General features: G+C 42.9%; 1 protein-coding gene across 1 annotated transcript in view; it reads right to left on the reverse strand.

Moving 5' to 3' along the window:
- Positions 1–3,753: 3,753 nt before the first annotated feature.
- Positions 3,754–12,828, reverse strand: part of LOC133632223 (neurogenic locus notch homolog protein 1-like) — a 56,225-nt gene continuing 47,150 nt past the window's right edge. The window contains exons 30-32 of the mRNA XM_062024527.1: positions 9,375–9,522; positions 9,193–9,290; positions 3,754–6,171 (exon numbers count right to left, since the gene is read on the reverse strand). Of these exons, the coding sequence (XP_061880511.1) occupies positions 4,882–6,171; positions 9,193–9,290; positions 9,375–9,522 (1,536 nt within the window). The 3' untranslated portion in view covers positions 3,754–4,881. The remainder of the gene's footprint in view (positions 6,172–9,192; positions 9,291–9,374; positions 9,523–12,828) is intronic.

Consider the following 12,828-nt stretch of genomic DNA (forward strand, 5'->3'; position numbering starts at 1 on the left):
CTATAGTGTGTGAATGTAAGTGTGAATGTTGTCTGTCTATCTGTGTTGGCCGTGGGATGAAATGGTGACTTGTCCAGGGTGTACCCCGCCTTCCACCCGAATGCAGCTGAGATAGGCTCCAGCACCCCCCGCCATACTTGCCAACCCTCCCGATTTTCCCGGGAGACTCCCGAATTTCAGTGCCCCTCCCTAAAAATCTCCCGGTGCAACCATTCTCCCGAATGTCTCCCGATTTCCACCCGGACAACAATATTGGGGGCGTGTCTTAAAGGCACTGCCTTTAGCATCCTCTACAACTTGTCATCACATCCGCTTTTCCTCCATACAAACAGCGTGCCGGCCCAGCCACATAATATACAGGTATGTGGCTTTTACACACGCATAAGTGAATGCAATGCATACTTGATCAACAGCCATACAGGTCACACTGAGGGTGGCCGTATAAACAACTTTAACACTGTTCCAAATATGCGCCACACTGTGAACCCACACCAAACAAGAATGACAAACTCATTTCGGGAGAACATCCGCACCGTAACACAACATAAACACAACAGAACAAATACCCAGAACCCCTTGCAGCACTAACTCTTCCGGGACGCTACAATATACACCCCCCCGCTATCACCAAACCCCGCCCACCTCAACCCCTCCCCTCCACCTCAACACCCCCCCCATCTCCCAAATTCGGAGGTCTCAAGGTTGTCACCTCCCAACCACGCCACCTCAAAAGGGACAAGCGGTAGAAAATGGATGGATGGATGGAAATCCTTTTCTTTTAGATCCAGACTTTTTTCCCGATTTTTGCGTGGGGTGCGTGCCATCAATTGAAAGGGACGTGCTCAAGAAGGTTCATTACGTCTTCATATTTATATACGTTTACATTTTTCTGGTAATCAGACAATATTTTTCGGTATATTAATACATCTTTACCCGACATGTTTGATCGATTGTTTCGATCCGTTGTGGTGAGGAAGGAGCTGAGCCGGAAGCATACTTGTCAACCTTGAGACCTCCGAATTCGGGAGATGTATATTGTAGCGTCTCGGAAGAGTTAGTGCCGCAAGGGGTTCTGGGTATTTGTTCTGTTGTGTTTATGTTGTGTTACATACATGTTCTCTCGAAATGTGTTTGTCATTCTTGTTTGGTGTGGGTTCACAGTGTGGCGCATATTTGTAACAGTGTTAAAGTTGTTTATACGGCCACGCTCAGTGTGACCTGTATGGCTGTTGACCAAGTATGCTTTGCATGCTTTGTTACTGTCTGTCCCAATGATTTTTAGCGTTGTCCCAGGCTATGATGTGGTTATTTATTTTTGCGATGATCCGATATGGCTGATTTACGAAACATGTCAGGTAGAAAATTCCATTTAATATTCCGAAAAACATTGTCTGATTACAAGAACATTGTAAAAAAGTATATGAAAGAGACGTGGAATCATGACAGTCAGTTTAGCAAACAAGGATAAGAGGCGTTGCCTTCAGGTAATGTAGGAATTTAAACAATTAAACTCAACACAGATTAGTTCTCTCACTTAGTCACAACACTAAAACACTATATATTTCATAAATAATGCAATAAAAGTGATAATATTATAATTACGGTTTGATATACTATACTGTAGTCGCCGGGTGCAGCTGCGGCTGTTTTTTAATGAACTCCACAAGATGGCAGTAACTGCATTTGAAGTATCATGACGAGTGGCCAGCACACAGCAGATGTATCGACTTCTGCTTGGGCATTAAAAGCCTCCCGTTTCAACTTTCTCAACGTTACATAAATAATGAATAAATTGTTATGAGTTTGTTATTGTTGACCTTCAGACTTCCTAGTGGTGGCTGATTATGTGCCCGCTGACTGTTTTTTTTTTATGGAAGTAGAATTGTCTCACATCAACTTGTATATATCAATATGAGATTAATACATAAGCATATATTAATAAATATACAAAAACAAATGTGATGAACAAATACATAAATAATTTGCATAAATAAACGCGTATTTGTAAATATATTTTTTAGATTTCAAAATATATACAAATACAATTTATAAATATAAAAATGTGACATACAAATAAATCAAGAATTTGTATAAATAAATGTGTATTTGTAAATATATTTTTGAGATTTGAATATAAATATGCTTGATTTTGTGTTTGTATTTGTATTGAATTTGCATATGTGGATCGCTTTTTTGCTTTTGTGTCGATGAGACATTCCTCCCACAAACCAGATGCACAAATAAATGTGACCTACACAATCCTCTGAACAACCAGCAGAGGGCACTGCAGCCTGATAAGAGATCAGTATCTACATACGGACAAGGTCCTTAAACGGCATTGTTACAATGAAATAAGCAGTTTGCACTGTCTTTCAGATTAACTGGATACATTAGCATTAGCTAATACAACGCTAACATTAGCTAGCTCAGGCCCGTTGTGCATTCTCTCTGTAAAGACGTGGATTATTTTTGTGCAGAGAACTTCGGGCATTTTGCATATAATGCATATAATGCTCTGTGACCCAGACCGCTCTGCAGCCAGAGCGGTCTGGCTTCATAATACGCCACACATGTTCAATGGGAGACAGGTCTGGACCACAGGCAGGCCAGTCTAGTACCCAGGGGTGCCGAAAAGGGGGGGTAAAGGAGACGGATTCTAGGGGCCCATGATGGAGGGGGGCCCAGAGAGGCCCCTAATGATGATGAAATTATAATACAGGGGGTCCTGTAAAGATTATTTTCATGGGGCCCAAAATCCCTAGCGGCGCCCCTGCTAGTACCCACACTCTTTTACTACGAAGCCTGTGGCTTGGCATTGTCATGCTGAAATAAGCAGGGGCGTCCATGAAAAATACGTTGCTTAGATGGCAACATATGTTGCTCCAAAACCTGTATGTACTTTTCAGTATTAATGTGTAAGTTACCCATGCCTTGGGCACTAATACACCCCCATACCATCACAGAAGCTGGCTTTTGAACTTTGCGTCTATAACAGTCCGGATGGTTCTTTTCCTCTTTTGTCCGGAGCTCACGACGTCCACATTTTCCAAAAAAACATTTGAAATGTGGACTCGTCAGACCACAGAACACTTTTCCACTTTGCATCAGTCCATCTTAGATGAGCTCAGGCCTAGCGAAGCCGGTAGCGTTTCTGGGTGTTGTTGATAAATGGTTTTTGCTTTGCGTAGTAGAGTTTTAACTTGCACTTACAGATGTAGCGACAAACTGTAGTTACTGACAGTGGTTTTCTGAAGTGTTCCTGAGCCCATGTGCTGATATCCTTTACACAATGATGTCGGTTTTTGATGCACTACCGCCTGCCTTGCCGCTTACGTGCAGTGATTTCTCTGAACCTTTTGATATCACGGACCATAGATGGTGAAATCCCTAAATTCCTTGCAATAGCTTGTTGATGAATGTTGTTCTTAAACTGTTCGACAATTTGCTCATGCATTTGTTCACAAAGTAGCCTGTTCACCTGTGGGATGTTCCAAGTAAGTGTTTGCTGAGCATTCCTCATATTTCTCAGTCTTTTTTGCCACTTGTGCCAGCTTTTTTGAAAAACATGTTGCAGGCATCAAATTCCAAATGAGCTAATATTTAGTTGAAAAGGATTTGCAAGTCATTGTATTCCGTTTATATTTACATCTAACACAATTTCCCACCTCATATGGAAACGGGGTTTGTACACAAGGTGCCAACATCACTGGTTTTGAGTTTTGTATAAACTGATTTAAGCAAGACGTGTCAATTTTAAGACACAAACAGGTGCCATTTATTATATCAAGAAACATTTTTACAGACTGAAAAAAAGGACAGAGGGTTTTTGACGGGTTATATGTTTTGCCAGTCGTATCTTTGTACATGAGAGAAAATATACAGTGTCACTACAACCAAATTTAAAAAATAAAATACAACCTGCAGGTTGTGTCTCAGACAGTACTGAAGGACTATGTTTTAGTATGGCAAATGGACAATAAACAAACATAAGCGTCAATGGATTTTAAAGATGAACAGAACTCAAACACATATTAATGTCCAAAAGACAACATTTATAATGCTATACAGTTGAAATGAATGATTGCATAATGGGGGGGAGGTATACAAAATATATACTCTATTCGATGTGACACTTTAAAGCAAGGGTGTCCAAACTTTAACAGGAAAAAAAAGGCTAAACAAGCAGTATATAAACTATACCATCTGTTTGACATTTGACAGGCAAAACAATGAATGCTTAAGACATCAGATTTCTTCAACAAAATCCTGCTTACAAGGGAAATGCATGACCTAAAGTATTTACAGAGAGGGAAGAGAACACAGCCATAGGCTCAAACGTATAGGAGAGAGAGAGGGGGGCGTTTCCTTGATCTCCCTCCGGACTAACAACAACATAAACGGTGGCCGAAACAGGGCCAGTTGTCTTTTTAACAGCCGATCTCCAAGATGGCCTTTAACTGTACAAACATAGCATCAATCACCGCTGGATGCAACGTCTCGCATACTTCCTTGTTTTTGGAAAATGTAACAAAAATTGAAATGGTAAAAACTCTACGTTTACACCCCGGATTAACACTTACTATGAAATGCCCCTTGAACACCATTTTCTCTATAAACAAGATTATACAAAAAATATATAAGACAAAGATTAAGAGAAGTGGGACTCGGACGACAATAAATAGCCAGTGTATGAGCACAAAAGAAGAGAAGAAAGACCCCGAATTTCTGTAGGCAGGCAAGGCGTATAAATAAGACATTAATAAATAAAAAAAACAAAAAGAGTTGATGAAATGCTGTTAGTATAAAAGCATATAAAGTGTTCTATTAAGTCTTGTTTACAGCTTTGCCCTTTTTTATTATAAAAATATATGGATCACTTTTTCATTTGAACTGTTCGGGAATGTGCACCATCTGAGACTGCATGCTGGTGGGCGGGCTGGAGATGCCCTCCGACCAGTCGGACATGTTGGAGTGAGGAGAAGAGCTGGACCATTGATCCGGGGAGCCCGGGGAAGGTGTCAGAAAGGGGTGGTCGGCCACTTGGACCTGATGGCTCGGGGTGTTGTCCATGGTGCCCGTGTAGCTGTGCTGGGAGGGCGGGGTGAGGAACTGGGTGCTGGGGATGGACTGGGTGATGATCTGGGCCTCCTGGGGCAGGATGGTGCGGATGGGGATGCTGGAGGTGCCGCTGCTTTGCTGGAGCTCCGGGGAACTCAGCTCGCCGCTGATGAAGTTCTGGCCGTTGCTCGTGTTTGAGCTCTGGTTCTGCAGCTGGATGCTTTGTTGCTGCTGGAGCTGCTGGAGGTTCTGCATCTGCTGCATGATGTGAGGCTGAGGAGCGAGGCGGGCGTTCTGAATCCCCGTGTAGGTCATCATCTGAGACATGTTGGCAGGGTGACCGTTGTGAAGGGTGGTCATCATTCCCAAGCCCCCCTGCCCTCCTCCTCTTAAGGCGTTAAACTGGCTCATGTTGCCGTGCATCCTGGAGAGCCAATCGCACTGGGCCGTCAAGGTGCACTGCCCGCTCGACCCTGTCACGGGCAGGTGGGTAAGGCGGGGAGGAAGCGGGTCGAACTGCATCCGCGCCAGCTCCTGCTTGTTGGGCATCACCATGTGGTTGACGGCCAGGTGCGCGTCCGACATGGCCTGGAGGTGATTAAGCGACACGGGCGGCGACTGCTGGAACGGCGACGTCATCATGGGAGGGGACGCCACATCCGATCCGTAGCCGTGCGGCGATGCCAGCGAATCCACCGGCGATAGCACGGCCGAGCTGTCCAGGAGGTTGCCGGACTTCCCGTCCTGGGAGTTCTTCTTCTTCACTTTCATGTCCTTGCTGTCCTTGCAGCTTTTGGCACCGGGCTTCCGGGCCTTTTTGCCCAGCCCTTGACCCTGCGGCTGGGACTGCTTCATGTTGCCCAGGTAGCCGTTGGGCGAGCAGAGAGCGGGCGACAACGCCGTGCTGAGGGAGCCCCCGTGCATGGGAGGGCTTCGCACCAGGTTGTACTCGTCCATCAGCCTCACGATGTCATGGTGCATTCGCTCTTGGGCAATGTCTCTCGGAAGGCGGTCCATGTGGTCGGTTATCTCTCGGTTGGCGAAGTGATCCAGGAGGACCTTGGCGGTCTCGTAGCTTCCTTCCCGAGCTGCCAGGAAGAGCGGCGTCTCCTCCTGAGGGGAACAGGAAGTAAACAGCACATTAACGACGCAAAGGAGATGTCATCAACCAAGGTAATCAAAAAGGTCAACCAACGAACGAGATTTCTCTACAGAATCTCCTCTCTGGTCAACAAAAGCACCATGAAGATTCTAGCGGGAACTCTCGTTCTGTCATGACATGGACTTTGGCGCAGTTTCCTGCGAGGATTGTTTTCCCAAGATGCAAACAAACTGGACTGGACATCGGATGGAGGTAGATACATGTTTAATTATTACCGTAATTTCCGGACTATAAGCCGCTACTCTCTCCCCTCGTTCTGGTCCCTGCGGCTTATACAAGGGTGCGGCTTATTTACGGCCTGTTCTTCTCCGACACCGACGAAGAGGATTTCGGTGGTTTTAGTACGCAGGAGGAAGACGATGACACAATGATTAAAGACTTAATTTTCATATACCGGTAGGCTGGTTATTTTGATAACGTACAGGTGAGCACTTTGTATTACTTTGCACCGTTGTATTATTTGTACTCTGCACGAATGCTGTTCGCCATGTCAAAGATGTGAAAGTTTGATTGAATGATTGAAAGATTTATTGTTAATAAATGGGACGCTTTGCGTTCCCAAACAGTCATCTCTGTCCCGACAATCCCCTCCGTGGTAGCAGGAACCCCTATATACTACGCTAATTACACATCAAAACCCTGCGGCTTATAGTCGGGTGCGGCTTATATATGGAGCAATCTGTATTTTCCCCTAAATTTAGCTGGTGCGGCTTATAGTCAGGTGCGGCTTATAGTCCGGAAATTACGGTACTATAAACTACAAAAAGGGTACAAACAAAAGGCGCGCACAAGGCGGAGAACAAACTTGGCTATGAAAACAAAAGAACTAACACAAAGGCAAAACTATGGACATGAAACAAATAAACACTTACTGTGACCAGAAAGAACGGCATGAACTACGATATCAGGTAACATGAGTAGCATGGGTATCATCAGATAAACAGGGGTAATGTCGCCAGGCCGACTGCCTGGCAACTGCAAGCTTAAATAATGGTGACATGATTAGTGACAACAGGTGCGTGACTCAAAATGTGAAACAGGTGAAACTAATGGTTGCCATGGTGACAAAACAAGGGAGTGAAAAAGCAGGAACTAAGTGTCCAAAAACCAAACAGCACATGGCCAAACAAAAACATGATCAACAGACATGACACGTTCAACGCTTTTTCGATATCGCTTGCACCTCCTGGTACCCTAGCACCTGCAAAACCCTTAAATCTAGACTCCAAACATCCCAGAACAAGCTAGTCAGGTTACTTCTAGACCTCCACCCCAGATCACACCTCACTCCTACCCACTTCTCCAAAGTGGGCTGGCTCAGGGTGGAGGACAGAGTAAAACAACTTGCACTGAGCCTAGTCTATAAAATCCGCTACACCTCCCTGATACCGAAGTACATGTCAAACTACTTCCATAACGTAAATGACCGCCATAACCACAACACCAGGGGGAGCTACACTAACTACGTTAAACCCAGATTCCGATCTAACAAAGGTCTTAACTCATTCTCCTTCTATGCCACATCAATATGGAATGCACTCCCAACAGGTGTAAAAGAAAGTGCATCTCTATCCTCCTTCAAAACCGCACTAAAAGAACACCTCCAGACAACTTCAACCCTTGACTAACACCCTCCCCCCACCACATCCCACCTCCCCGGATTGTATATAATCAAATGTAAATAGTCAAATGTATATACTTGTTCTTATGCTTTCTGAACTCACTTTGTTCACTGCTCTCTGTACATATCCTACACTGCAAAAACTAGTGTTCAAAAACATGAAAAAAAATTACAAAAATTAGGGGTATTTTATTTGAACTAAGCAAAATTATCTGCCAATAGAACAAGAAAATTCGGCTTGTCAAGACTTTCCAAAACAAGTAAAATTAGCTAACCTCAATAAACCCAAAAATAGCTTAAAATAAGTATATTCTCACTAATAACAAGTGCACTTTTCTTGGTAGAAAAAAAGAGACCTTTTTGCTCAATATGTTGAAAAATATTCTTAAATGAAGTAAATGCTAGTGCCATTATCTTGACATAATGATATGCGCTCGCCATCATGATTTTTCTTTTCATGCTTGAAGTAAGAAATGATTACTTTAAAAAAGTAGTTTTATACTTGTGAGTGTTGATGACACAGCTTTGCAACAGTTGATATTCTAGTTTCAAGCATGTTTTACTCAATATAGGTCATCAAATCTCAGCAACAAGCTGTAATATCTTACTGAGATCATTTAGGACCAAAACCCTTAAAACAAGTAGAACACTCTAACATAAAATCTGCCTAGTGAGAAGAATTATCTTATCAGACAGAAAATAAGCAAATATCACCCTTATTTGAGATATTTCATCTTACTTAGATTTCAGTTTTTGCAGTGTACCAAGTCAGACCTACACTGTTTCAGCGCCACCCCCCAGATTGTAAATAATTCAATGTATATACTCTGATGATTAACTTGTGTCCATCCATCCATCTTCAACCGCTTATCCGGAATCGGGTCGCGGGGACAACAGCTCCAGCAGAGACCCCCAGAGTTCCCTCTCCAGAGCAACATTTGCGACTTCCTCCTGGGGAATCCCGAAGCGTTCCCAGGCCAGAGAGGAGATGTAATCCCCCCATCTGGTCCTTGGCCTGCCGCTGGGTCTCCTCCCAGTGGGACGTGCAACGAGGACCTCCCTAGGGAGACGCTCGTGAGGCGTCCGCACGAGATGCCCGAACCACCTAAGCTGGCTCCTTACCAAGCGAAGGAGCAGCGGCTCTATTAACTTGTGTGATGACTGTATTATGCTGATAGTATATATTTGTACCATGAATTGATTTACGTGGACCCCGTTAACAAGTTGAAAAACTTATTCGGGTCTTACCATTTAGTGGTCAATTGTACGGAATATGTACTGTACTGTGCAATCTACTAATAAAAGCTTCAATCAATAAATCAATCAGAATGAAGTTGGAATGTTTTGGTACCTTGTTGTTCTGCATGTCCTTGTTGGCGCCGCTCTTGAGTAACACGATGGCTGCCTCCACGTTATTCACAGCGGCGGCCCAGTGTAACGCCGATTTACCTGACAGGACCGACGAGAGCCAATCAAACCTAGACCTTCATTGCGCATGCGTTCAGATCCTTTGAAGCGGCGTGAGCTCTTTACCGAAATCATCGATGGCGTTGACATCGGCGTGGCAGTTGATGAGCTCATCCACCATGCCTTCCACTGCCAACCGGGCAGCCAAGATTAGGGGAGTGGTGCCGTCATGCATGCGGGCATCGAGGTCGGTGGCGCGGTTCCTGATAAGAATCTGTCGAGACCATCACAACAATAACAGTATATAAGTACAACTCATTGGGAGATACATCAGCTTATTAGACAACTACAAATGCATGGTAGTAGACTAGACCGGTGTTTCTTAACCATAGGGATGGGGCCCATTTCTGGGCCGTGAGCTATTGAGCCGCTAAAAAATATCTGTTTCTCAGCTGTGGGCTGTATGGGCCCATCGGTACTCAGCTGTAATACACTTTTCCACCAATTGTGGCAGTAGAGACAATCTCAAAACAAACGGAAGAAGTCTGGAGATAAATTCATGGAGAAGTTTCTTAAGCGCAAAAATTATGACTAAAGTGGTGAAGCTGTATTTTCATTTGTACTTTAAATTTATTGACAGTTTAGTTAAGAAACATATTCATTATTAATGTAGTTCATTTATTTTACCACTACACAATTGTACTTTTTAAAAAATTCGTTATTGATGAGTTCCTTCTCATGCAATAGAGAGAGTGTTTTGCATTTTTCTCATCATCCCTTGTAATGGGATGACGATGATGATGATGATGATGATGATGATGATGATGATGATGATGATGATTAAACGGGTGTAGTTTTGATTGTTTATGCTGATTGGAAGTTTTTTTTTATAATATCCACAACATTAAATGAGCAGGATGGGTTATGTGTGACTATGTTTGTTGAATTTTTCTGCTGGTATAATTGTTTTGTCTGCATCATGACTAGGAAAGGTTGTTTGGAATGGGTCATGTCAGTGAATGCTGTACACAAGTTCACATCGCTGTACAATTAATGGCCACTGACTTGAGTACTTTAAGTTGGCCACCACATGGCGACAAAATAGCACCTATCAGTTGCTGACTATTTGTATATTATATGAATATGGCCTACTCAGTGGCCTAGTGGTTAGAGCAGTGGTTCTTAACCTGGGTTCGATCGAACCCTAGGGGTTCGGCGGCGGTCAAAACACACCCGACTCATCGTGCAAATAAAAACTTCTCCCTATCGGTGTATGACGGATATGACAACAGCAGAAGTCAGACTGATTTGCAGGTGTGTAATTTGTTGCGAGTTTATGCACTGTGTTGGTTTTGTTGTTTGAACAAGGTGATGTTCATGCACGGTTCATTTTGTGCACTAGTAAAAAAACATGGTAACACTTTAGTATGGGGAACATATTCACCATTAATTAGTTGCTTATTAACATGCAAATTAGTAACATATTGGCTCTTAATTAGTCATTATTAATTACTTATTAATGCCTTATTCGGCATGGCCTTATTATAACCCTAACCCTAACCAAAAAACTCTAAATTAAGTCTTTGTTACTTAGAATATGTTCCCCATACTAAAGTGTTATCAAAAACATATAACTTTGTCTTGAATTTGAAAAAAACCCTACATTTTATTTTTCACTAAAGAAGGGTTCGGTGAATGCGCATATGAAACTGGTGGGGTTCGGTACCTCCAACAAGGTTAAGAACCACTGGGTTGGAGAGTCCGCCCTGAAATCGGTAGGTCGTGAGCTCAAACCCCGGTCGAGTCATACCAAAGACTATAAAAATGGGACCCATTACCTCCCTGCTTGGCACTTAGCATCAAGGGTTGGAATTGGGGGTTAAATCACCAAAATGGCACCGCTGCTGCCCACTGCTCCCCTCACCTCCCAGGGGGTGAACAAGGGGATGGGTCAAATGCAGAGGACAAATTTCACCACACCTAGTGTGTGTGTGACAATCATTGGTACTTTAACTTTAACTTGGCCAAATTGCTTATTGGACTCGTGCCGTCTCACAGGCCGAATTGAAGACTTCTCCTTAAAACCACGCTCCCTGTATTCAAGGCACTTGTGTCCCCCTCTGAAATTTCACACCATCTATCCTGGACATCCATTTATCCATTAATTAGACCTAAAATGGTTCTTTTCACACACCCATACAACTAGTAAATGTTTTATAATGGGGACAATTCGACCATGGAACTGATTAATTGTATTTCCATGATTTCTTATGGGAGTAATACGTCTTAATTATTAACATAGGAAAGGGTGACTGAAAAGGTAAACATGTGACCGGAGTTTTCTACAAATCTGACATCTGGTGGGTTGTGAGGGGAGGGGAGGCGGGGCTATCTCATTGTCTGATTTGCATAATTTGCCATGACAAAAGTGCATGTGCTTTTTTTTGGAAAGACAAGAAGTAAACAAAAACATGAAAAGTAGAGATGTCCGATAATATCGGCCTGCCGATATTATCGGCCGATATATGCGTTAAAATGTAATATCGGAAATTATCGGTATCGTTTTTTTTATTATCGGTATCGTTTTTTTTTAATTAAATCAACATAAAAAACACAAGATACACTTACAATTAGTGCACCAACCCAAAAAACCTCCCTCCCCCATTTACACTCATTCACACAAAAGGGTTGTTTCTTTCTGTTAATAATATTCTGGTTCCTACATTATATATCAGGGGTGGGCAATTAATTTTTACCGGGGGCCGCATGAGCTACCCGAGCACTGCTGGAGGGCCACATCGACAATATTTCAATTAAATTTTGCTCAATATTATTTTTGATATATACCGTAAGATAAATAATAATAATAATAATAATAATAATAATAGTAATACTTCAACATAGTGTGTGTAACAGCATTCCATGACTAATATATATAAATTAACATTAATAATAAATGACAGTAAAATAAGCACACGTATGACTGAGGAGTCATAGTGTAACTTTGTGTGGTGTTTGAGTTGTCCGACTTTTTGTGTGGCCTTAAACGCACTAGTGGTTTAGTGCTATGCGTGTTGGTGACAGATGACAAGTTGGTTTTGGCCTGGTTTGTACGGCAGAAAATGACTAGTTTTTCGAGATAGAATTGTTTTACTCATGTTTTTGGTGTGGTTATGTCCGAATATAAACAGTTTTGTTCAATAAAGTGATCGATATAATTCCTGTCCTCGAAGCATCTCGATAGACGTTACAATAATTGAACGGTGTTCAATTGAACGGTGTTGACGAGCACCGTTAGGGCCGCTTGTTGTCACTGTCACTCAAAGTTGCATTGCAAAATTCCATAGAATAAATATGTTTATTTTGTTTAGAATTCAGATGGGATTTGATTTGGTGCGCGGCATATACTTGCTGCGCGCAGCGGACGCTTGAGCAGTGCGCAATTGCGCAGGCACGCACCTTAGGTGAGGGGACGTTGCTTTGCAGTTCATGTGTTGTTGAAAACACGGCATTCCTCATCAACTTTTCTCTTTTTGGCGTCTCGGGTGTAAACCGTGCATCACTTGTCGCTGCATGTGCA

This window comes from Entelurus aequoreus, linkage group LG17 (genome assembly GCF_033978785.1).
Source record: "Entelurus aequoreus isolate RoL-2023_Sb linkage group LG17, RoL_Eaeq_v1.1, whole genome shotgun sequence".
In the NCBI taxonomy this organism is placed as follows: domain Eukaryota; kingdom Metazoa; phylum Chordata; class Actinopteri; order Syngnathiformes; family Syngnathidae; genus Entelurus; species Entelurus aequoreus.